This window comes from Ceratotherium simum, chromosome 9 (genome assembly GCF_057802395.1).
Source record: "Ceratotherium simum simum isolate JZ-2026a chromosome 9, ASM5780239v1, whole genome shotgun sequence".
In the NCBI taxonomy this organism is placed as follows: domain Eukaryota; kingdom Metazoa; phylum Chordata; class Mammalia; order Perissodactyla; family Rhinocerotidae; genus Ceratotherium; species Ceratotherium simum.
This window is the reverse complement of record NC_141908.1, coordinates 79,005,969-79,033,197: the sequence shown is the minus strand read 5'-3', so window position 1 is coordinate 79,033,197 and position 27,229 is coordinate 79,005,969. Positions and strand designations below refer to the sequence as shown.

The 27,229-nt window shown below is 36.6% G+C and overlaps 1 protein-coding gene across 9 annotated transcripts in view; it reads right to left on the bottom strand.

Moving 5' to 3' along the window:
• The window catches only part of NBEAL1 (neurobeachin like 1), a 154,183-nt gene that overhangs the window by 46,732 nt on the left and 80,222 nt on the right, over window positions 1-27,229 (bottom strand). For all 9 annotated transcript variants that reach the window (XM_087435657.1, XM_087435659.1, XM_004426808.3 and 6 more), the window contains 11 exons: window positions 25,791-25,879; window positions 22,560-23,135; window positions 22,091-22,266; window positions 21,142-21,295; window positions 20,718-20,846; window positions 15,644-15,949; window positions 15,403-15,552; window positions 13,380-13,537; window positions 11,130-11,254; window positions 6,214-6,340; window positions 254-402 (listed from right to left, as the gene is read on the bottom strand). In XM_087435657.1, coding sequence (XP_087291783.1) covers window positions 254-402; window positions 6,214-6,340; window positions 11,130-11,254; window positions 13,380-13,537; window positions 15,403-15,552; window positions 15,644-15,949; window positions 20,718-20,846; window positions 21,142-21,295; window positions 22,091-22,266; window positions 22,560-23,135; window positions 25,791-25,879 — 2,139 coding nt within the window. The remainder of the gene's footprint in view (window positions 1-253; window positions 403-6,213; window positions 6,341-11,129; window positions 11,255-13,379; window positions 13,538-15,402; window positions 15,553-15,643; window positions 15,950-20,717; window positions 20,847-21,141; window positions 21,296-22,090; window positions 22,267-22,559; window positions 23,136-25,790; window positions 25,880-27,229) is intronic.

The following is a 27,229-nucleotide window of genomic DNA, read 5'->3' as shown; positions in this document are numbered from 1 at the left end:
TGTATTTTACAACTTAAGTTTACAGCAATCCCCTCTAGCCAAATCTTTTAAAAAACACTGATAATTTTAAAAAGCATTCCCTTCAATACATTGATGAATAATAAATTTAATCCCATAGTGACTTTCCATTTCTCCTTTTACATGACAGACTACAATTCCATAGTCCCATTTTACTGCTTTCTTCTCATTAATGATTGATAAAGGGGATACTTAACTATTGAACAACAGAAATCATTCCCCCAGAACTCCTCACCATCTTCTTTTTCAATGCCGCCATCATAGAAGTAAATGTGTTGAGTAGTGATTTCTAATCTGCCGGGAATTACGTCAATCATTGTAATGAGTTCACAGTCTTCTGACAATACTAATTTTTCTTTTTCATCCTGTTCTTCTTTCTCATCACTGTAAAAACAAAAACCAATCAAAGAGGAAATATCCAACAAAGTACTCTGTGTAAATAGAAAAGAATAACATAACCAAATACAAATCTCATGTCTGTAGAACTAGTATCCAAGAATTATTTGAATTATCTACAAAAAACATTCTACTGCATATTAAATTACTTAAATATTGTCCACAAATTCCTACTACCCAATAACTCAGTTTCAAAAAATATTTTTCACATTTTAATTGTATATGGCCCATTAAAACAAAATACAGTAAATCTTTAATACTACTAGCAGAAGACAGTTCAAACATGCAGTAATATTGGTCATGTTGTTTTAGATATATTTGGGAAACATGAATTGATCCAGGGAATATATGATCTGTGAATACAGGATCATTAGCGGTGTTTTGTAAATAATTATTAGAATTATTTATGAAGGATTCTTAAACTGTAAAATGAGACTTTTCAAGAGCAACTAAAACTAGAGCATCATCATCGTAGCATCCCCTGACAATGGAACTGGAGAGAAACAAAGAGCTGCCATCGCCAAACCTTCCATTAGGAGGACTGTTTTCATTTATGTTTATTTCAGGGAATAACTGGGAAGGGAGAGTTTTGCGGTAGCCTCTGTGACTTTTAACTGCCAAGTACAGAAATGGGAACTCTGACCACTCACAGAATGTTATTCAGTTTAATCCTTCAAGCCAGTTGCTCTCTGGTCCTAGATATTTCGCATCTGACTCATTTCCAGGACAGCAATGACTAAGTCCAATTTTGTTTCCAATGGATTTAGGCATCACCAACCTAACTGGTTAATACTGCAACCATTAACTTAAAGGTAAGCTTACAAAAAAATAAAAAATTAAGGATGTTTTCTTAAACAGAGAAGTTCCAATCTTTACAATGATGAAATAGAGAAATGACCTAAGAGAGTAAATAGTCTGAAGGTTATTTATATTCTATGAAAGTAAGTGTTTTGGCTTTTCAGTTTAAAATGAATGAGACAGACATCTATTGAACTCACTAGTCACTGAAGAAAGAAAATAAAATCCCTATTAAAAGGCTAACTAGGGGCCGGCCCAGTAGCATAGTGGTTAAGTTTGTGCACTTTGCCTTCGGCAGCCCGGGGTTCATGGGTTTGGATTCTGGGTGTGGACCTACATACCGCTCATCAAGCCATGCTGAGGCAGTGTCCCACATACAAAATAGAGGAAGACTGGCACAGATGATAGCTCAGGGAAAATCTTCCTAACCAAAAAAAAAAAAGACTAACTAAATAATTTACCAAAGATAGCTACCTACATATCTATCCCTATCCAGTTCCCTGAAAATAATTAAGGAAATCTTTAAAAATTATTAAAATTATATGAACAAAAACCCTGCTATGCCAACAAAGGATATTATTGAACCTGGTCAAGTTGTAAAATAAGTTCCAAAGAAATACCTGCCATGTGTAGTTTATAATCCAAATAAAGTGATGTTCAGAGTAAATTATATACTTGTGACTTAGCTACTCATTCTTGGCTGAATGTGAGGCTTTACAAACATAGAAAGTACAAGTCAGGGCAGATGTGTAAACCACCAAATTTGAATGCATTTCGTAAGCCACACTCAGATCCACCGGCAAAGAGTGGCAGTCTTACTGGATCAAGGGGTTCAAACACAAACACAAACTAATCACTGGCTAACCACCAAGCTATGACAACCTAGGGGCAATCCCTAGTAGGCCAGGGTTTAAAAACAAAGCAAAACAAAAATCCAGTGAATACAGACATCACTGGCAACACACTGCAGGTAAAACAGACTCCACAGAAGCAGTCTAGGAAAGTCACTCAACAAACAAAAAAAAATAGAACAACAACAACCACCATTGACAGAGGGGATCAGAAACCAGAGCGGCGGGCCGGCCCTGTGGCTTGGTGGTTAAGTGCGCGCGCTGCGATGCTGGTGGCCTGGGTTCGGATCCCGGGTGCGCATCGAGGCACCACTTCTCCGTTCATCCTGAGGCCGAGTCCCGCATACAGCAACTAGGAGGATGTGCAGCTACGACATACAACTATCCACTGGGGCTTTGGGGGGAAAAAATAAAATAAATAAAATCTTTAAAAAAAAAAAAAAAAAAAGAAACAAGAGCGGCTATAATTTATTATCTAAAATGCATAGTTTTCACAAAAATTATGAGACATACAAACAAATTGGAAAGTATGAGCCATAAACACAAACGTTATAAAAAGAAACTGCTTCTGGGGGACCACAGATGTTCAACTTCATAGACAAAGACTTCAAGTAGCTATCATAAATATATCAAAAGAACTAAAGGAAACTATGTGTAAAGAACTAAAATGTGTTATGGCAACAAAGTGTATCAAATAGAGATTTTTCAATAAAAAGATAAAAATTATATATATATATTTTTAAAAAGGAACCAAATGGAAAATTGTGGAATTAAAAAGTACAATAACTAAATGAAAAATTCACCAGACGGATTCAACTGCATATTTGAACTTGCAGAAGAAAGAAGCAAAGCTCTTGAAGACAGATCAAAAGAAATTGTCCAAGCTGAAGAACACAAAGAAAAAATAATCACGCAGAATAATGAAAGAGCCTCAAAGGCTCACCATCAGGCAAAAAAACATATATGCGGGGGCCGGCCCCACGGCTTAGTGATTAAGCTTGCGCGTTCCGCTACTGGCGGCCCGGGTTCGGATCCCAGGCGTGCACCAATGCACCACTTGTCAGGCCATGCTGAGGCGGCATCCCACATACAGCAACTAAGAAGGATGTGCAACTATGACATACAACTATCTCCTGGGGCTTTGGGGAGAAAGAGGGGGAAAAAAAAAAGGAGGAGGATTGGCAATAGATGATAGCTCAGGGCTGGTCTTCCTCAGCAAAAAGAGGAGGATTGGCATGGATGTTAGCTCAGGGCTGATCTTCCTCACACACACACAAAAAAACAAAAACATATGTGCAAAGGGATTCCCAGAAGAAGAGGACAGAGAAAAAGGACCACAAAATATACTTGAAGGAATAATGGCTGACAACTTCCCAAATATGAAAAAAATTAATCTACAAATCCAAGAAGCTCAATGAACTCCAAGTAGGACAAACACAAAGATATCCATACATGGACATAAAGTCAAGTGTTGAAAGCCAAGGAGAAAAAGAATAATCTAAACGCACCACAATACAGGACATCATAATAAGATTTTTAGTACACTTTGCATCAGAAACAATAGAAGCCAGAAGGTAGTGAGTTGACATATTCAAATACTGAGAAGAAAAAACTGTCAACCAAGCATTCTATATCCAGCAAAACTATCCACCAAAAGAGAAAGCAATGGTGCTGGGAAAACTAGATAACCACATGCAAAAGCATGAATATGAACCCTTACATCACGCCATACAAAAAAATTAACTCAAAATGGATCAAAGACCTAAATGTAACAGATAAAATATAACTCTTAGGAAAAAATAGATACAGGGGACTTCAACAAAATTAAAACCTTGTGCATCAAAGGATACCAACAACAAAGTGAAAGAAAACCCATTCAATGGGAAAAAATTTGTGCAAATCATATATCTGATAAGGGATTTGTATTCAGAATATATAAAGAACCCTTACAACTTAATAACTAAAAGACAATCCAATTAAAAAATGGGTAAAGGATTTGCATACAGATTTCTCCAGAAAAGACATATAAATGGTCAACAAATACATGAACAGATGCTCAGCATCACCAGTCACTAGGAAAATGCAAATTAAAATCACAAGATACCACTTCAAATCTTCTATGACGATATAATAAATTAAAAACAAAAACAGAGAACAACAAAAGTTGGGGTGGATGTGGAGAAATCAGAAACATCAGGAGAGGGTTCTAATGCATTGCTCAGGAGAATGTAAAATGCTCATTATGAAAACACAGTTTCACAATTCCTCAAAAGATTAAACATAGAATTACTATATGATCAGCAAATCCACTCCTAGTTACGTACCCAAAATAACCAAAAACATACGTTGACACAAAAATTTGTACATGAATATTCAAGGCAGTATTATTCACAATAGCTAAAAAGTAGAAACAAATTAAATGTCCACTAACTGATGAATGGAGAAACAAAAGTGGTATATCCATCAATGGAGTATTCTTCAGCCATAACAAGGAATGAAGTACTGTTACATGCTACAACACGGAAGAACCTTGAAAACATTATATTGAAGGGAAATAAGCCAGACATAAAAGGCCACATATTGTATGAAATACACGATATGTTGAAAGTAGGCGCATCCGCAGAGACAGAAAGCTGATTAGTGGTTGCCAGGGGATTTGGTGACAGGAAAACTGGGACTACTAAAAGGCACAAGATTTCTTGTCAGGGTGATGGAAATGCTTTGGAACTAGATAATGGTGATGTTGCACAACTCTGTGAATATCCTAAAAACCACTGAATTGTATACTTTAAAATAGCAAAATTTATGTTATGTGAATTTTCAAAAATATATCTCAACTTTTTAAAAAGTAGCCAAAAATGAAGGCAAAATAAAGACTTCCACAGGTAACAAAGACTGACAGAATTTGCGGCTATTAGATCTTCCTTAGAAGAAATACTAAAGGAAATCCTGCAGGCTGAAAGGAAATGACACGAGATGTACACAAAGAAATAAACTATATGATAATTATGCAGGCAAATATAAAAGAAAGTATAGTTACATAGCTTTCTCTTTTCTCCCCTTAACTGATTTAAAGACAAGTGCATAAAACAACTATAAAACTGTACTGTTCGGCTTAAAACATAAAACGATCTAATACTTGTGATAATAACACAAAGGAGAGATGATGAAATGAATATATTTTATATTTGCTAAGGGGAAGTTTCTAAACTACAAATTTGAAATTTAAAATATATCTAAGGCTATTCAGGTTATGTATTTCTTCCTGAGGGAGGTCTGGTAGTTTGTGTTTTTCAAGGAATTTTTCCATTTAAAGTTGTCAAATTCATTGGCATAAAGTTGTCATTTTTTTTTGTGAGGAGGACTAGCCCTGAGCTAACATCCGATGCCAATCCGCCCCTTTTTTCTTGAGGAAGACTGGCCCTGGGCTAACATCTGTGCCCATCCTCCTCTACTTTATATGGGATGCCGCCACAGCACGGCCTAGCAAGTGGTGCGTCGGTGAGCGCCCGGGATCCGAACCTGCCCAGTGGAGCGCACACACTTAACCACTGCGCCACCGGGCTGGCCCAAAGTTGTCATTTTTTAAAAATCATTTTAATGTATTTCTTTTCAATCATTTTATTATTTGTACTGTTATCTCCTCTTTCATTCCTGATACTGGTAATTTATGTTGTCTTTCTTTCTTTCCTAACCAGTCTGGCTAAAAGTTTATTGTTTGGTTATCTGTTTTTTAATAATCAGCTTTTGTTTTCTTTGATCTATTTGTTTTTTGGTTTTCTCTTTCATGGATTTCTGCTTTTATCTTTTTAACTTCTTCCTTTTACTTAAGAGTTTATATTTCATGCTGTACTTTCCATCTAAACACAGCTTTAGCTGCATCCCATAAATTTGGTATGTTAGGTTTCCATTATCATTCAGCTCTAAATATTTCTAATTTCAAGGTCCAGCTCCAAGTTATCCCAGTTCTAAGAAGCCTTCCTCAAGAATCTCAGTTAACACTGATAGACTCCTACCAGCTGACATAGGATTAACCGTTCGACCCTGGAAATGCATAGTATTAGAATTTCAAGGAAATATCTTCCACAATTTTAGAATCCCATGTCTCAGAACAAAATAATTTTAAATTCTTTCAAACATTTATACATACGTATTTACTCTGGCTGTTATCTCCTCTTCAGGAAGATCTAATTTATCTTCCTCCATATCACTAACTTTTACTTGTTTCACTACTTCCAAAAGCAATGAATCACTGGAAGGCTGTGAGTGTTGGATACCTGTTTAAACACAAAATATCTATTAAACACAAGGTAAGAAATAAATCACATTATAGCCCTTCTGTAACTTCTGACTGTTAATTATATGATAATAATGTGTACTATAAGTAAAGAAGGTAGTTGAAATTTTCTAAGATAAAAAAGTAATTTGTGGGGCTGGCCCAGTGGTGCAAGTGGTTAAGTGTGTGCACTCTGCCGCAGCGGCCTGGGGTTCGCTGGTTCGGATCCCGGGCGCGCACTGACACACCGCTTATCAAGCCATGCTGTGGCGGCATCCCATATAAAGTGGAGGAAGATGGGCACAGATGTTAGTCCAGGGCCAGTCTTCCTTAGCAAAAAAAAAGGAGGATTGGCGGATGTTAGCACAGGGCTGACCTCCACACACACACACACAAAAAGTAATTTGCTACAGAAAAGTTTTTATATATGATTTAGAGTAATCTATGCTGTTTGATGATTTTTAAAATTACTATACATATAATAAAAGGAATGTTTTAAAAATATAGTATCTATTTTTAATGATGGTATTATGTATGCCAATAAGTAAGTCAAAGCACGAAGTATTCTCATTGTATTAATTTAACAGAACTATTTTTATCGTGCATTTGTACTAAAGAAATATTAAGAAAGAATGTGACAAATTATCTTGAATTGGAAGACAATATATAGACCAAGAGCTGTAGTGTTCCTTTCTGGAGCACACGGAATTTAACAGATAATTCGGACACGTATATACGCAGTGAATGCAATGCATTTTATAAATTATGAATTTTTTAAGAAAGCAGGGCTAGCATAATGGAAAGAACGTGGGCTGTGAAGTGGTAAACCTAGGTTTAAACTCTGCTCTGCCGTTTATTAACCATATGACTCCTCTCTGAATCTACGTTTTCATAATTGTAAAATGGAGATATATCACATCACACATAAAATAAATGGTAGCTATTATTATTGTACAATCACCTCTCAATTATCTGAATGGCATAAGAATAGTAATAAAAATGTATGCATAATTTATATGTAGGACTGGAAAAAATTTATATATGTAACTGTGAATAAAGACATTTCATTTGTGGGAAATAATTCATGCTAAATAACATGATAAAGATGAAAAATCCTCCTTTAATTTCTCAAATAGTACCCTTGCTCAGACATATAAAATGAATCAACCTAACAGCTGCATTTTTCGGTATAAATCTGCTTTGATCACACCCTCCTCTATACTAGGAAGTATTGGCTCACAGTTTCCCTAAAGCAAGTAACTATTTCTATCGAACATGTTTTTTTCCTGTGGTCTAATGTAAGCAAAAACTTACTGTTAAACATGTAATTAAACAAAGCGCATGAGAGTGCAATAATAACTGAGAAGCAGAAGTCTAGATAATCTGATACAAGGAGAAAACTGACTTTATGGAGATGGATGACAGCACTCCATTAAGAGTATAAGCTGAAAATCTGATGGAAGCTTGGTGAATAAACTGAGGATGGGAAGGACTGCAGGCATGGAGGCCAGTTGGGACACTATTCTAAATTTGGGAAAAGACAGCACTAAGCTAAGCCATGGCAATAGCAAAGAGAATGAATATAAGGAAAACCTTTCAAAATATATGTAAGAGATAGAATTAACAGGACATTGTACCTAACAGGCTATTCTGTGTAGGGGATTGAGAGGCATGAGGACAGACTTATGTTTAATATTAATGATTTATATGTGAGTAACTGATAGCTGGAGACAATGATAATTACAAGATACAAGAGAAGTAGAATCTAGGGTGAGGAGTAGACAAACGAGAAAAGACAAGGAATTCAGTTTCAGAAACGTTTTATGGAAGCCTCTGTGGAGAGGTATCCCAATAGGCACTTAGAAACCTTGGTCTAAAGTTCAAAAGGCAGGTGAGAATTAGAAATACAGGTGGGAAAGTAGCACTTTATATATGCATAATGTATCATTAAATATATATTATATATAGTGGTGAAGCCATGAGATCACCACCTCGTCGACAGCACAGATAAAAGGCAAGATGGCCAGGCACAGATCTGGGTGATCCATCATTGAAAAGGTCAACAGGAGAAAGGTTCTAGGAAGAAAGACTAAAAATTGGTAAGAAAAGGAGGAGGTTAAGTTCAGTGCTAAGAAAGAAATACACTTATGGAGGATAACTACCAAGGCTTCAGAGACAATGGAAGCAGCGTAAGGACTGAAAAGAAGCTGTGGCATCTGGCAATCAGAAAAGAGTATCTCTAATGAAGAAGTGTGGACAAAAAAATGTTCTAAAACCAAATATTTTTAATGATACATTTAAGAATATACTTTCTTTTTGACTATTCAAATTCCATAATTTACAAGTGGATGTGCTCTAGAAGATACTTTACAAATCACTTTGGAATTCACAATGTGTTTTCCATCAAAAATGTTATGAATAATGGTTAACTTTGTAGGTTAGCCCGTAATGTAAAAACTATTCTGTACATTTGCAATGGGACAGTTACAAAGCAGTATTGGGGATAAGCGAAACAAAACGAAATAAGAAAATAATTTAAAAAAACCACCACCATGAATTCTGGCAGCTGATGAAAATACTTATAGACAAACATAAAGAGTAGGTAAAACATTGTGCAGTTAATTCTTGATGTATACTTTAAAGAGTTTTAAAGACTGATACCACTGGTTTTGTACTATTTCCAATTTCACTCTGAAATGTATGAAATTTTTCTTCTGTACAATTTTATTGTCACCATTATACTTGGGGTAATTTTGAAAACTAGGCAAAGAGAAAAAAAGAGATAGAAAAAAAGACAGGATACAGGTTTTCTTGGGCTTAAAACAACTGAGACCAAGAAGAAGGGACACAAAACTATACTTGTATACATGTGTGGAGGGGTCAGAAAGAGAGGAAGAGGCACAGGGAACTTCCTGGGGTGGGATCTCTTGGCAAAAATGAAGAAAAAATGGGGGACACTAATTTCGTAAATATTATTAGATTCAAGTCATTCACTGCAATATGTTTGCTGGGTGATAAGTATAGTCAAATTCCGAGGAGTAGATAAAGTATAATACTTTCAGGATACATACCGGGAGGACAAGCTATATGCAACTGACTGTTCCTATATAAGATACTCTCAAAGTTAGTGTCTGTATTGTGGATAGGTACATTATTTTGCATTAAGGATAATCACTTACTGTGTCTGATTTATTTTAGAATGTAAGACTCTAAATGGCTCTTTAGATTAATTTTACGGCATCAACTGTATTGGCCAATATATTAAGGCAACTTCAAGAAGTAAGATTTAGGGCTGGCCCGGTGGGGTAGTGGTTAAGTTCGCGTGCCACACTTCAGTGGCCCAAGGTTCGCGGGTTCGGATCCCAGGTAAGGACCTACGCCACTCATCACCCATGCTGGGGAGGAGACCCACATACAAAATAGAGGAAGACTGGCACAGATGTTAGCTCAGGGCTGATCTTGCTCAAGCAGGGGGAAAAAAAAAAAAGAGGGGCCTGCCCCGTGGCGCAAGCAGTTAAGAGTGCACCCTCCGCTGCGGCGGCCCGGGGTTCACAGGTTCGGATCCCAGGCGTGCACTGATGCACTGCTTGTCAAGCCAGGCTGTGGCGGCGTCCCATATAAAGTGGAGGAAGATGGGCATGGATGTTAGCCCAGGGCCAGTCTTCCTCAGCAAAAAAAGAGGAAGATTGGCAGATGTTAGCACAGGGCTGATCTCCTCACCAAAAAAAAAAAAAAAAAAGAGCAAGACTGGCAGCGGATGTTAGCTCAGGGTGAATCTTCCTCACCAAAAAAAACTAAAGGAAAAGTAAGATTTAAAAACTGGTACTCAGGGGCCGGCCCAGCGGCGTAGCAGTTTTAAGTGCGTGCAGTCTGCTCTGGCGACCAGGGGTTCACAGGTTCAGATCCCGGGCATGCACCGATGCACTGCTAGTGAAGCCATGCTGTGGCGGCGTCCCATATAAAGTAGAGGAAGATGGGCACGGATGTTATCCCAGGGCCAGTCTTCCTCAGCAGAAAGAGGAGGAGTGGCATGGATGTTACCTCAGGGCTGGTCTTCCTCTCACACACAGAAAACTGGTACTCATGTCATCTATAACTTAGTCATTGAACACAAGGTGCACAGGTGGCTATGGCAAAGTAACTACAATTTAGTATACAAACTGGCGAATGACTCTTAACAATCAATATTTTGGGGTGTTTCACAGACCTCTCTTCAAAAAGGGAGAGATGCCAAATCAGATGGTTACAAACAAAAGGCTTCCTAAAGAACGTAGAAACTCTTTAAAATCTGTTCTGAAATACTGCTAGGCTATGTATTTTTAAGCACTTTTTCCTAGAAAAAGTCATTGGTCCATCTGAGATACTAAATGTCTAGAGTTCTATAAGAAGAACAGGTTATAGAAGAAAGACCTAGAGAGTTGCTAAGATTTCTAAATATATTTGACATCAGCCTCAGTCTTGGTAAGTAAAAGGCTAAAGGAAAAGGAATATTGTTTCACTGTACTGTAATGGATATAAGAGACAATGCATTTCACGTGAACTATGTGAATTTAAAACTTATGATTTTAAATTGTTTTTCTTTGAAAAATTACAACCAATTGAAATAGGAATTCATCTTAGATTTGGGCCAAAGGTAACAGCAGTTAACATATACAACCATTTAAATATCAATTATAAAATGTCACCCTTTTCATGAGTAAATACTTCTGAAACAATTAATAAAAACAATAACCAACCCCATCAACACCCTCAGTATCTTCAACAAATAATTAAACATTATTGGAACTCACCTAGATTATCTCTCAAAGCACTAGCTTCCTCATGGGTTCTGAAGTTATAATTCGGCACCAATTTAAGTCTCATGCGGGAATAATTTTCTACATTAGCTAGTTTCCAGTGAATTGGATTTTGTTTCCTATGAATATTCGTAAGTAAACAAGTAAAATTATTTAGCTCAAAGTTACAAAGATTGGTTGATTAAAATAGAGTAAAAGTATCAGGTACTTTACATTTGTTTAGCATCATTTTATAAAAACACTCACATTCACAATCTCATTTGACTCAACCCTGAGAAAAACCAACGTGAGTATGCCTAGCTATAGTCTATATGCGAGGAATCTAAGACAGGCTGAATTATTTGCCCAAGATGCCATATGGTTTACAGGTAGCAGAAATAAGATTTGAACATAAACCTTCAGACTTACAGCTTTATATATTTTACTCTTTCATGGTTATATGGAAGTTCTTAACCAGCTATATGAGTTTATTCCAGATACAGTTTTCAAAATAAAATAGTAATCTTACTACAGATAAAGATAATATAATTGCAAATGGATCAAAGATCCAAGTTAAAACTCTCAGAAGAAAAGATGGGGGTAAATCTTCATGACCTTGGATTTGGGAATGGTTTCTTAGACATGGCATCAAAAACAAAAGCAACAGGGGCTGGCCCTGTGGCTTAGCGGTTAAGTGCGTGTGCTCTGCTGCTGGTGGCCCGGGTTCGATCCCGGGCGCGCACCGACGCACTGCTTCTCCAGCCATGCTGAGGCCACGTCCCACATACAGCAACTAGAAGGATGTGCAGCTATGACATACAACTATCTACTGGGGCTTTGGGGGGAAAAAAAAAAGCAACAAAAGAAAGAAAGATAAATTGGACTTCAAAATTCAAAACTTTTGTGCACCAAAGGCCACTATCAAGAAAGTGAAAACACAACCTACATATTTACAAACAATACATCCGATAAGGGTCTATTATTGAGAACATAAAAAGAACTCTTACAACTCAACCACAAAGTCAAACAACCCAATTTAAAAATGGGCAAAGGACTTGAATAGACATTTCTTCAAAGAAGATGGAAAAGATTATAAATAGGCAACAAGTACATGAAAAGATGCTCAATGTCATTAGTCATTAGGTAAATGCAACAAAATCATAAGATACCACTTCTTATCCACTAGGATGGTCATAATAAAAAAACTGGAAAATGACAAGTATTGATAAAGTTGTAGAGAAACTGGAACCCTCAAACGTTGCTGATGGGAATGTAAAATAGTGCAGCTGCTGTGAAAACCAGTTCAGCAATTCCTCAGTAAGTTAAACAGAATTACCATATGACCCAGCAATTCCACTTATAGGTATAGACCCAAGAGAATTAAAAACAGGTGTTGAAACAAACACCTGTTTGCAAATGTTCATAGCAATACTATTCACAACAGCCACAAGGACAACAACCCAAATGTCCATCACCTGATGAACGAATAGAAAAAAATGTGGTATATCCATACAATAGACTACTATCTGGCCATAAAAAGAAAAGAAGTACTGATGCATGCTAGAACATAATGAAAACATCATGCTAAGCAAAAGGTGCTAGATACTGTATGATTCCATTTATATGAAATATCCAGAATAGGCAAATCCACAGAGATAGAAAGCAGACTGGTAGTTGCCGGGGGCTGGGGGAGGGATAACAGGCAGTGACTGCCTAACAGGTCCAGGGTTTCTTTTTGGGGTGAAGAACACGTTCTAAAGCTGGACAGTGGTGATGATTACATAACATTACAAATGGATTCAACACCACTAAATTGTACATTTAAAATGGCTGAAATAGTAAATTTTATATTATGTGTATTTTACCCAATTAAAAAAGGGCTGTAAAAAAAAATACATGTATATAAAATAATTAAGCAAAACAGAAGTGACTTGGGATTAAGTAAAGCAAATGTAAAACATTCAAACACATAGCATCACTAACCCTAGCTCAGAGAGGCAGTATCAGGAAGACAGAAGTAAACTGATTCAAAACAAATTCTATACTACAGGGTAAAAGGAAAGATAATAACTCCATGATGAAAAACAGATACATACAAGGCTCTAAACATACCAGACCTATAATTCACAAAGACAATCAAAGTAATCAAAAGCTACTTTTATAAATTGAACATTTTTAAAATTGGATTGAAGAGGCCATTGGCTCAGAAAGTTCTAGACCAGAGTTCTAAAAAAAAAGAGTATTTAATAAATGATGTAGGCCTACCTTTCAGCCCAAGGGCCCCTCTCACATGTAAGATAGAGCTGTATTGCCTTCCAGCGTCTCAGACTGGCTAACTGTTGACTGCTAAGTTGTTTAAGCATATTATTATACCTCAAGTTCTCTTGGCGTGCTTTTCTGTTAAATGGCTCCACAAAAAACTCCTGAAAGAAACAGCAACAAATAATAGCATTGACTCATATATTTATAGGTATATTTAAATTTTAATGCCATAATTAAAAAAATTTGGCCCAACAAAATCATGCAGTAAGAGAAAGAAGCTGGTAACCAACAGGATTTTCTTATTCCATTAGAATCATTTTCTTTAATGAAGCATATGATTCTAGCTATAATCTATTTGTATTTTTTAAAACTTAAGAAAATAACTAACCAACAATAAACATGTGAAGAACTTCAAAAACGTAAAGTGTCTCAACACAGGATTTTTGAACTCAGAATTATTAACCTCATACTGTCAAGTGAATGATTTTCTTTTGGGATCTTTTGATTTATAAAGCATCTGGAATGAGACTCAAGTTTAAATAAGGAAAAGGAAGAGGAACCACACTTCACACTACTATTGACAGCCAGAAAGGCAACGCCAAAAACAAAAGAAATCTACGGGGCAAATCGCTCACAAGGAAAAATTCCATCACTTAGAGTGCTGTTCTCTGAACAATATCCTGGCTAGCAAATGAATTCACATACTTATTCTAGTTTTCAGGATAAAACAGATTCTGATAATAGGTTCTACCAAGATATAACTCTAAACCCCGAAACTAAAGTTTTACAGTTTTCAAAGAGACAAACGGTAAGACTGCCTTATCTAACTCACACTGATCTTCATCGATTAGGAATGAAAATGACAGTATTACTCTGTTTCAAACAGACCAACACTGTATTACATCAAAAAGAACAGCTAAAGACATGGATTTAAAAGACATCTTTTAGAGAGGCAGTATGCAGTGTGTGGTTAAGGACAGAAGCTTTAGAGTCAGACCTGGGTACAAATCTTAGCTACTCAATTTTCTGAGTCTCAGAATTCTCCTCTGTAAGATGAGGTTGACAATAATTGTCTTCATAAAGATTAATATTTATAGTGATTAATATTTCTGCCACAAAAGTAGGAAGATCTCTATAAACTGTAGCTGTTATTAACATAATTGCTATTCTAATTATTAGTAGACTTGTAGGAAATCCATGATTTGGGATACAGTGTTATAAAATATTTAAAACAGATCATTGCTGAGAAAATTGAAGAAGTCATGACAGCTCCATGATAATTAAACAACAATTTCACAGTTTTGAAGTTCAAGCATACAGAGATATTCTTAAATTAATTTTTTCTGGAGAGGCTAAGTGTAAAGTTACCCAAAAAAATTTTATTGGAATAGAAATTGATATAACTTCTGTAAAGGCAATATAACAGTATTTACCATAAGTGCTACATACCAGTAATTCCACTTATCGTAGGAAAGTCATCCTGGATAAGCACAAAAATATGACTACAGAGATGATCAATACTACTTATAATAAAGAAAAAATTGGTAAATTAAGTCCAAAATTGGGAAATAAATTCAAATATGTTCTAATATATAATATAATGGAATACTACATTGTCATATAATGGCATGGAAAGATGTTCACAACAGATTTTAAGTCAAGAAAGGAGGAGCAAAACGAAACCATACCATTCTGGTTTGGTACCATTTGAAGCCTTTCTTCTGTTCTAATATAAGTACTTCATGCTATAAATTTCCCTCTAAGCACTGATATATATCCAGCCTCCTCAGAGATATCTACTGTCAGCTTAACAGACTTTTTACATAATCACTACATATAGAACATTTTGATATTAATTTTTTAATTGTTACTGATCAGTGTTTTTTTCCAATTCTGAAATAATTTTCAGACAAATAGAAAATACTATTCATTTTCAAAGTTCAGACTTGTTATTACTCTCATGTGAATATTAAATGCTTGAAATCAACATAAAAAACAGATACTAAAAATACTGAACAATTTTTACCTGAAACTTGAGCTTGCTTTCTCCTCCTTCCCGGTCTCGTTTATGCATATTCACCATTAAGGCTTCATAACAATCCTTCCAATAAAGTGCCATGTTCTCACGATCATCATAAAATGTATGGGTTTCATACTGCTTCATGTAAGGTACAATCTTATAAAAATATATATACAAAATTTAATATATACTTCTATAAAAATGGTAATTTAGTACAAAAATCTCACTCAAAGAAAGAAAAACTTACATATTTTTCAATGTAAACCTGCCATTCATTTGAACTGCAATATTCTTGAAAATCTTCAAAAAATGAGGAGCTACCATTGGTAAAAGGTAAAGAAGGCAGGTGCAAGTTCATGAAGAGAAGCTCATAAATTTTGGAAACGAGGGTACGGACAAGGGGAATCAGAAATGAGTAGATTTCGGTCTGTTCTTTGATTGACTGACTTAGAACATGTTCCAGCTTCCCTAAAATGTAACATGCTTCATCCTGATTTTCAATCACTTTGGTGTGAAGAAGGGTGTTTAGCTTAGCTGATGCCATTGCACAAACCTGGAAGAAAACAGCTTAGGTGAGAAAGAGCAGAATAAAACTGATACATAGTGACAGCAAAAGTTCTTTGACTCTTATTGAAGTTTTTTTTTAAATAAATTATAAAAGTAACCCATGTTTAATATGGAATATACAGACAAGTTGTGGTGGATAATTTATCACCCCAACATCCATTCCACTCCTTATAGTGTGCAAGAATAGGAGGGTGATTCCGTCTCTAGTTCCAACAATAGATCCTAAAAGATAGAAGCCGAACAGAATATCCAACCCCTTGCCACAGTGACTGATCCCGGTAACTCATCTTTAGGTCAACTCACGGCATTGCCTTTGTCACAGGGATTCATTCAGGGATAGCTTTATGAGTACAAGTTCAGGACTTTTACACAATAATTGTCAAGAACTGTGAAGGGTCTCAGATGTTACCTCACCTCCTAGTCAACAAGTTAGCCTACCACAGTTTCATAGATACTGGCGGAAGCCACGAGACCCCTCAGTCAGAGACAAAGATCTGCAGCATTAGCAATAGCTAGAATATCAGCATTTTCCCTGGCTTCCCCAAACTATAATTCCCAGGGTGAGAGAGAAACAGGACTAGATGGTGCCTGTGCCCATTGTAGAAATGGAATCCAGAGCATAAGGAACTCAAATCTTTTGTACTGGGCAGTAAGTGTGCCTGAACTTTGCCTTGGAGGAAGACATTATCTTTACTATATCAAACAGTAAACAAACCTGCCTTTTGCTCTGGGGGAGACACGATCTCTATTTTCCCAAGTTGTTCACCACACATGCATCCTCAAAAAGACAGTTCATAACTAAGGCATCCAGTGCCACTCTTCACAAGATGTGCAGAACACAAGAGATCCATGAAGAACTGTCTACGAACATGACTGTAGGAAGAAGCACTCTCTGACTCTGAATATGAATGAGGAAGCATAGAGCCTCAATTGCTCCTGGTAGCCATTTTTGACAATAAGGGTAGCCAGCTTAAGACAAGCTGACACATGGAGAAAATCCTTCTCTCAATCCTGTCAGAACAGTAAGTAAATGGAACTGGAGCCTTGACTGAATCATGCCTATTAACCATGGAATTTTCAGCTATATGAGCCCATAAACCTTCTTAACTAAGTCAGTTTGAGTTGATGTTTGTTATTTGGAATCAAAGGCATTCTGATAAAGGACAGGTATGTAGGAGACTGAGTCCTTGATCAGAAATCTAATTACCCTTAAAGTTCCTGAAGAAAATACATATTCAGGGTACAAACCTAGGCAAAAGAATATTCTGTATTACTATTAAGCTTTGGCCTTAAACCTCAACAGAGAAAGGGGCCTCCTTTTGTTTAGGCAAGGGAAAGATCTAAGCTTTAAAACCATAGCAGGACAAATGATATAAAGTGCTTCCTTCTCCTTTAATCCTAGATGCCAATTTTGGATCTTATTACTTTCAAAATAAAAAAAAGAGAGAGAGAAAAAGAAAGTATTAGAACTTGACATCACTTCCAGAATGTATTTGTGCCAAAAGCTGATCTGAGCTGTATGCACAGGTCTTTGCAGGCCAAGACAACAAGCAGGGACCTCAGGCAGTCCTTCCATGCAAGCCTTCAAGAAGCAAACAGCGTCGGAAACAATCTCTAAAGGGCTCAAAACTGTCACTTTTCTACTTTTAACTTAAGCTTCTACTAGTGAAGCTTCTCTACCCTCCTCAGATTTTCCCCTAAACCCTTCACTTTAGTCTTTGAATTTGACTAAAGTAGCTTAATTCCAGTACAGCCAACAAAAGAAAGAAAAAAAGTCATAAAATCCCATCATCCAGGAAATACCAAAGCTAATATTCTGGGCTTTTTGCTATGTGTTTTTTAAAATACTGCTTACACAAAAAGTTGAATATTCAATGCTTTGCTGTGTGTGTGTGTGTGTGTGTGTGTGTGTGTGTGTGAGGAAGATTAGCCCTGAGCTAACATCTGTTGCCGATACCCCTCTTTTTGCTAAGGAAGATTGGCCCTGGGCTAACACCTGTGCCCATCTTCTTCTACTTTCTATGTGGGACGCCCGTCACAGCATGGCTTGATAAGTGGTGTGTAGGTTCGCAACCAGGATCCGAACCCATGAACCCCGGGCCACTGAAGTGGAGCACGCAAACTTAACCAGTACGCCACCGGGCCAACCCCACTTTGATGCTTTGCTTTTAACTTAATATGATGGTACTAAACAAACTATAAGTTTATATGTTTACTTAAAAAGTATAAAGATACTTTGATGAATGCAAGAGAATTTACTTGACCATTGCGTTAATTTTGGGAAATCTTGGCATTTTATGTGGAATCTCCTAACACTTAAATACTGGCAATTAAATAACACGTATGGGCCAAATAAAACAAGTTTGCTAAGCCAGATTCATCTTGCAGGCAACTCCATTTAAACCCATATAAGGGAAGAGGTTCCTTTCCCAGCCCTTAACATGCATAACCTCAGGGAAATATGTTTTTATTCCCGAGAGAACGAAATTAACCAGCTGGCAGGTAAGAAATGTTTCAGGTCACTAACTCCTGGTAGATAGGATCCGTCTTATCTGCAGGTGCTGTACTCTACCTTTTTACAGTTATTCACAACAGAGCCCTACCATAGGATAGGCACTGGGTATTTAATGGCGAACAAATTAAAGAAACACTTTATTTAGGGAAAGTTCATCAAAGAGAAAAACACTGAGGGTGAGCACGAGTGGAACAAAAAAGAGTCCTAATATCTGAAATAAATAACTATCTGGCACACTGGCTGCAACTGCTTTAGCAGCTATCAGGCTATTAATGAAAAAGCCAAAAAAGCTACCTTCGTTCTGTTTCTAAGCAGAGAAACAAAGAATACTACCGTGAACATCTATGTGTACAGGATTGTTCAAGCTTTTAGACTGCTACCTTAGGATACAGTTTTAAAGTAGAATTACTAGACAAAGAGTATAATAATTTTATTAAAGTTCTTGGTTCTTATATTTTCAAACAGCATTTAACAGGCTGTACAATTCAAACTTCCACCATCCACGGATTAGAATGACCATTTTCTGTTTAGCTTTTCTGCATTTTCCATGTTTTTTACAACGAACATGTGTTACCTTTATGATTATGAAAAAAACTATCTTTAAAAAGTTAGTAACATGGGGAAATGAGTTTGAAATAATTGTAAGAGAAAGAAAAAGAACACAAAATTATCAAAATACATGATGATTTCAATCATCTGAAAAAAATATATGCATAGAAAAAAATACTAAAATATTGACAGTTGTTTCCTCTTAGGCTACGGGATGATGAATTTATTTATTTATTTTTCTTTATGTTTTTGTGTATTTTCCACAATGAGCATGTGTTACTTTTACAATTAGAAAAAAATATCCATTGAACAGTATGACTTTTTTAAAACAAGGCAATCTCATGGAATTTCAACCTCTTCATGGTCTTATCAAAAGTATAGCAAGTTTATGCATCTTAGAAACCATCCCCACCCAGATCCCCTTTCTCCAAGTACCTAAAATTCCAGTATCAAAGGAAAATAAAAAGGGCCACGTAAATAGCTAAGGGATACACATCAGGACTAATCCAGCCCAGGTCACCACAAGGATCCAGCGTGAATGGAAACAGGAGACTAAAATGCACACGGAACTTTGCCAACCTTTAAAATTTTTAATTTAAAACAGAAATAAAAAATATTCCTTGGGTCCATATTTCATTTATCTTTATTTCAGAAACCTAGCACCATGTTAACCTTTGGTAGGTATTCAGTAAGTGTTTGATGAATGAAAAAATATGAAATAAATGTAAAACTGGATTAGTAGGTTAGTAAAGAAACACAAAAGATTTTGAAAGGAACAATTTAAAAATCATCTTCCTAGATTCCTCAAAGAATTAAAAATAGAGATGCCCTATGATCCAGCCATCCCACTACTGGGAATCTATCCAACGCACCTGAAATCAACAATCCAAAGAGGCTTATGCACCCCTATGTTCATTGCAGCATCGTTCACCATAGCCAAGAAGTGGAAGCAACCTAAGTGTCCCTCGACTGACGACTGGATTAAGAAAATATGGTATATATATACAATGGAATACTACTCAGCCATAAAAAAAGACAAAATCGTCCCATTTGCAACAACATGGATGGGCCTGGAGCGTATTATGTTAAGTGAAATAAGCCAGAAAGAGAAAGACAAACACTGTATGATCTCACTCATATGTGGAATATAAACCAACACATGGACAGAGAAAACTGGACTGTGGTTACCCGGGCAGTGGGGGTGGGGGGTGGGCACAAGGGGTGAAGGGAGTCATATATGTGGTGATGGACAAACAAAAATGTACAACCCAAAATTTCACAATGTTAGAAACCATTAAAACATCAATAAAAAAAAAAAAAAACCATTTTCCTAAAAATGCAAGCTCTAAACTGCACATGTATAAATAGCCTATGCAGGCTGTACAGCTCCCAGCTGCACTAAATATACATGACATGAGTAATGCCTTCTAACATAGCTATGTATAAATCCTTTAAAAGGAAACTTTAAAATTATACCAAGTCATAAACATCAGGAAAAAATAATCAAATTAGCTGCCTCTCAAGCTTCTTTCTGATCTCACAAAACTGAAACATAAGTGAAATCATAGATATTTTTTTGGAACTAATTTAAAAAATTAAAATATTGAAAATGTATTATGATTTAGTTATCACAAAAATAATTCCTATGTGGCATGCAAGTATAGAAAATCATGTAAAAGAATTGACAAACCTGCAAATTACCCCTTCCAATGAAGCCAAGAAGCAACTGGATTTGAATTTGAGAGAGTTTTACCCATTCTGGACTCGCAGAATACCAAACTGACAGACCATCGAAGAGCAGTGTCATATTCTCTAAAAGCTATCACAAAGGAAAAATTGAGAAATAAAAACATTCAGTTTTTAAATCCACTGGTGATGAGTGTTTCCCAACAGTAATACAAATCATACATATTTCATAACTAATTCAGTGTTCAGTTGGTAAAAGCCAAAAGAATTACCCTAGTAAGAGCTAAGAAAATCTGACTATTTACCACATCGTATTTATGTTTATTGCATCTGATTAAACATTAATGCTCTGAAAAGAGGGAGTACAAAATTTCTTTCTTTGAACAACTTCACTATCAAAAAATAATTTCAAAGAGATATTACTGCACCTTCTCCGTCCACATGTTTGAATTAACTAGTCCCTCTGACTGCAGAAAGTCCTGTGTGATCAGCATGAGTCGGAAGGCGTTTTCAGCAGTTACTGGATTAGTTTTGGCTTCTCTGTTTTCTGTGACTGCCCATTCTAACATCTTCTGTAGCAAACTAAGCGTAAAACAAAGTCCTCTTAAAACCATTTTAAGTTTAGAAAAATAGTAGGACATGGAAAAAAACCCCAGTTATTTAAGAATAGGACTGTATCTCCAAAGATACATTATTACTGGCAGGTATCATAAAACATTGTGGATGGAATTTAGTAACAATGAAGCCACTTTTTAATCTCTGGAGTATCTATCTTTAATACACCTAATACTAAAGGCAAAGTAAAAGTTACCTGTTTGACTTGACTATAAAATAGCTATGAAAGTCCAGTCAGTCTCCATGAGATACTTCAAAGTTTCTTTAAAGCTGAAATTGGAAAGGTTAGGGAAGAAAGCCTTATTATGCCTTACAGAGGGTCTAGCCCAGTGGAAAAACGAAGTAATTCTCCCCTAGTGTGCTACTGTTACCGAGTTCTATCAGATGCAGAGAACTCAATGCTTTAGAGAAGTAATTTGCATGAAAACACTACTCCCTTCCCTTAGCATGGAAACACTTGAATTTGGACAAGATTGTAGAACACAATGCACCAAGTGCTTAGACACTGCAGGAAACAATTTAAACAAGGAATACGTCATCACTTAAAACCCACATTAATTTAAGGTTTAAATCTCCTCACATTGGAGTTAGTTCTGGATTTCTCTCTAGATCCCACTGAATGGCAACAGACTGGAAAAGCACAAAGTTTCTCCTTTTTCTCTCTACATCCACTGAAGACTGTATAAATGTTCAATAACAAGTTTTATTTTAGACTCCTGCCCACTCGAGAAGGAGAGGGGAAATCAACAACTGAATGCTTACATTAGTTTTATTTCATCTGATGGTCGAAGTAGCTCACTGGATATTCCCAGTTTAGTTAGTGCTGAAAACACTTGTCCCCGCTCAACCCAAGTATCATCATCCGACTTCTCTAGTCCTTTACACATTACATAACACAAAATGTTTGTCAGTAACCGAAGAAGCTCCTCCTCACATCCCTATAAAAAAGATAGAGTAATATTAAACTACTGGAGGGAGGGGGTGTTAAAAGCACATAAGAACCATCACATACACTGAACTTTCCTAGGTAGGCCCTAGAGATACAAGGATGAAGAAAACGCTGGCTTTGCTCTCAAGACACACAATTTAGTGACTTCTAGGCCTCTAATATCTTAGATCATGAGATTTAGAACATGAACATAATATGTAATTGTTAACTACACACATCTAAGGATTAGAAGTATATAATAGGCATATAAAAAAACAGCATTGGACAAATAAGGAATTTTACCTCTTGGCTTTCATGTGAAGAGAAGTCATCACTAAAGCCCATGTCACTTGTGATACTGCTCTCTTTGTCAGACTGCACAGAAAATGATTTAGGAGACTCTACTGGGGATGGTGTGCTAGGCAGGCTGTCTGGCATCTGACTTCCACTGTCACTCAGTTCACATGAGTCAATTCTACTGAGATCTAAACTCAAGTGTGAAGGGTTATTATGCCAGAATTCTTCTGGATTCTCTGATTTGAAAGACAACTCTCCCACAGAGCTATCTTCTTGAAATAATGGTGTGTTTGAGTCCAGCGAGCGTCTATCCTCCAAATTCCACTGATCTGAAGACACATTAGTGGAGGCAAAAGAGTTGATTTTTTCCTCATCCGTCTTTTCATCGAAGTTCCTCTTAACATCTTCAGCTGATATATTTTTATCACTGTCTTTCACTGAAACAGCCCTATTGTGCTTACGAAGAGTATTTCCATTTTCAAAATGTGCTTTTAAAAAAAGCCTAACTAAAGTGTCTTGCCAACCCACTTGTTGAGATATCTGATGTGCTGCATCTGGCTGGGACTGTAACATCTGTAAAATCTGCAAAGAGATGAGGAATACAAAATTCATCAAAAAGTACACAGTATTTTACATTAAAAACAGTTTCTTTTCAGTTATTTTAATGACAAGTGATTTAATGAGAAACTTTGGGAGGATATACTTTCAAAAGATTATGTTCTTAACTGGATTATAAACTATATGAAGAGTTGGGCTGGCCCCGTGGCTTAGCGGGTAAGTGCTCGCACTCCGCTACTGGCGGCCCAGGTTCGGATCCCGGGCACGCACCGACGCACCACTTCTCCGGCCATGCTGAGGCCACATCCCACATACAGCAACTAGAAGGATGTGCAACTATGACATACAACTATCTACTGGGGCTTTGAGGGGGAAAAAAGAAAAGAAGGAGGATTGGCAATAGATGTTAGCTCAGAGCCGGTCTTCCTCAGCAAAGAGGATTAGCATAGATGTTAGTTCAGGGCTGCTCTTCCTCACAAAATAAATAAATAAATAAACTGTTTTAAAAATAAATAAACTATATGAAGAGCAGACATTGTGTTTTTAGCTAATCTGCATATTACTCATTGACCAGAGTAGGGATGTGCTCAAATATTTGCTGAAAGATAAAAAAGGAAAAAAAGATAAAATGATCTTCCACATGTCAACACACTCACATTATTAATTTAATTTGGTCAGAAAGAAAATATAAATAGAATGAAGGCTTGTTTCAAATGTTATAAGGTTATATCCTCTCAACTAACAACTTTCCGTGAGCCACCACATTTGTCCAGCAAACACTGAATATCTACCATGTGCCAGGCACAGTTCTGGTACTACGGTCAGGGGAGTAAACGGGACACACAAGACACTATCAAAGTGTCTTGGTACTTTGGTATCAGAGCCTAGGTATCCCAAGAATAACGTTTTCTCATCTCATTTTCTTTTTTTGGGCAAAGTTAATGGCTGCTTTTACAGAAAGTTTTTTTTTCATTAACTCTATATTGTACAAACAAAACAAAAACTAAACTTTAATTCCAATAAGACGGATGCTATTTAGCTGGAATAAGATGCTGAAATTAAAGTGTAGACACTGACATGGCAATATGTATGACCTCTACTATCCAACTGATTTCACATTTTTTGGATAAAAACAAGTTCTCAAACACTGTCAGAAATTCAGTTAAGAGCTTTAAGACATTTTTATCACAAAGTCAATAAACTTCTACACAGATGAAAAGAACTTTAGCTCCCAGTGTTTAGATTTATCTCTTTTATCAGAATTTCTAACTCTGACAAGTTTCATCACAGGAGACAAATAATGTTGGTAGGGACTTCAATATTAATGGTTCTAATGTGCGCTGATGCTGATGTAGAAAGCAATGAGTCGCAGTGAGTCACAATGACATACGAAATTTCTGTCTTCACTAACGCTGTCAGCGAGAAACCATTACTCTTTGGGTGCAGAATAACCATTTTCTTCTTCCAGATTAAACTTAGCTTGGTGAAGAAACTTTTCATGATTTCATGACTTTAAAATTTCCATAAAATGAGACTTATTTTATGTCTATTTTATAAATATAAAATGGATAAAAACTAGGCTGCATAGAAAGCTGTTCCTAACTGCACACCAAAAGGAAAGGCAATTTGCATGCCCTGCTTCAAGGCCAATATGGCAAAATCCATCAAAATGTAAAATGTAAATACCCTTTGACATAGCAACTCCATTTCACAGACTATGTCCTACAGATGTATTACCACAAATAAGTAAAGCTATACATAAAAAAAGATTTTAACAGAAGTTTATTAACATGAAAAAACAGGAAACAACCTAAATGTCCATCAACAGAGAACCAGATAATACTTTATAAATTTTATTTATTTATTTCCCCCCCCAAAGCCCCAGTAGATAGTTGTATGTCATAGCTGCACATCCTTCTAGTTGCTGTATGTGGACGTGGCCTCAGCATGGCCAGAGAAGTGGTACGTCGGTGCGCGCCTGGGATCTGAACCCGGGCCGCCAGCAGCGGAGCGCTCGCACTTAACCGTTAAGCCATGGTGCCGGCCCGATAATACTTTATAAATAGCCACAGGATGAAAAACTATGTAGCCATTAAAGAGAAAGATATATATCTAGATTATTCATGGAAAAATACTGTGACATAATTAGGGAGTAAGATTAAAAAGCAAAGCAAAGAAGCAAATACTACACAGGTCAGTGGTTACAGGGGAGGAGAGAGAAGGTTACAATTAGGAGGAAGCACACGGGATGACTATTCTTTGACTTAGTTAAAAGTTAAATGGGTGCACTGAGGACAAATCATTGTTGGAATACTCATAAACAAATTATAGAAAATTCTTTCCACAAAGTTCAAAAGATTCAGAAACTCTAAAATATGGCATATGAATTAGAAATGTTACCATCATTGAAGGTGCTTGATAAAGAAACTATTCTCTGGCAATAATTTTTTGACTCTGGAAAGGGCATATTTCCAGGAACCCATGTAGGACTAAGAAGAACAAATTTATATGCTGGTTTCTTATGATTATATGAAGTTAATTCACCTCAAAAAAGGAAACAGTTTATTTATAAAATAACAGATATTAAAACTTATATCTCGTGCAAAATACTCAATCTAAAAGTTATTCACAGTATAATGATACTGCTACTCTTAAAGTACATCTTAAAAGTTTACTAACCTTTCTGCAGATGACCACTCTGACATTCATGAGTGCTCTGTGAGATATATATACCACAGATAACAGATCTTTGAAATTAATAGCAGGATCTATGGTGGGAAAAACAAAAAGTTAAAAAATTGAATTCCAGAGATAACCAAAGAAAGAACTGTGGGTATCAGTTATATTAATGCTAACATAATTATTTCATTTTAAATAAGAATTATAGACATGTTCAAATTTTACGAGGACAATAGGTTTAGAATGTTTGACATCTTCTAAGTAAACTCTAAATAATTGTTCTTTTCTTTTGATTGCCTGAACATATTGTCCATACTGCTTGGATCTTATACTATTATTTATCTTTTTATGTACATGCCTCTTCTCATCAATGAGATGGTAAACCACTCAAGACAAAGAACCTTATCTTAAACCTTTTTGAATCCCCAGCACCTGATATAAATTCTACAGTTTGTAGTAAGTACTAAAAAAAAAAAGGCTAATAAAAACAGAATCAGAAACAAACAAGAATATGTGAAATTAGTTTTCATTTTGCCTTTAAGAATTTAACCTCCCTTGGGGCTGGCCCCGTGGCCTAGCGGTTAAGTGCGCGCACTCCACTGTTGGTGGTCCGGGTTTGGATCCCAGGCACGCACTGACGCACCGCTTGTCAGGCCATGCTGTGGCGGCGTCCCATGTAAAGTGGAGGAAGATGGGCAGGGATGTTAACCCAGGGCTAGTCTTCCTCAGCAAAAAGAGGAGGATAGGCACGGATGTTAGCTCAGGGCTGATATTCCTCACAAAAAAAAAAAAAATTTAACCTCGGTAAAAAACAGAATATTTTGGGGGCCGGCCACGGGGGTCGGCCTGGTGGCATAGTGGGTAAGTGCGTGTGCTCTGCCTCGTTGGCCTGAGGGTTCACAGGCTCGGATCCCAGGCGCGAGGGTTCGCAGGTTCAGACCCCAGGTGCAGGCCGACGCACCGCTTGTCAAGCCATGCTGTGGCAGCATCCCATATAAAGTAGGGGAAGATGGGCATGGATGTTAGTCCAGGGCCAATCTTCCTCGGCAAAAAAAGAGGAGGATTGGCAACAGATGTCAGCTCAGGGCTGATCTTCCTCTCACACACACAAAAAAGAGAATATTTTGTACATATTTTCTCTATTGTCCTTTTCTTGTTATATAGCCTTGATTACTTACTAATCATTCAGTCAGTAAACATTTACTGAAGGCCTACCAAGTTAGGCACTGTGCTATGCTCTGGGGAGATGAAACAACAAGGGACATAAGAAACAGTACCCAGGAAAGCCCTGCTGAATCAGGTAACAGGTCATTTAAAAAGCAACCTGAGAGAGCAGGGGAAAAAACCTTTAGGTAAAAAACCTGAGAACCATCAAATAGAATTATGCTATTATGAAGAACATTTCTTAAATATATCGGTATTATCAGTCTTAGTCATAC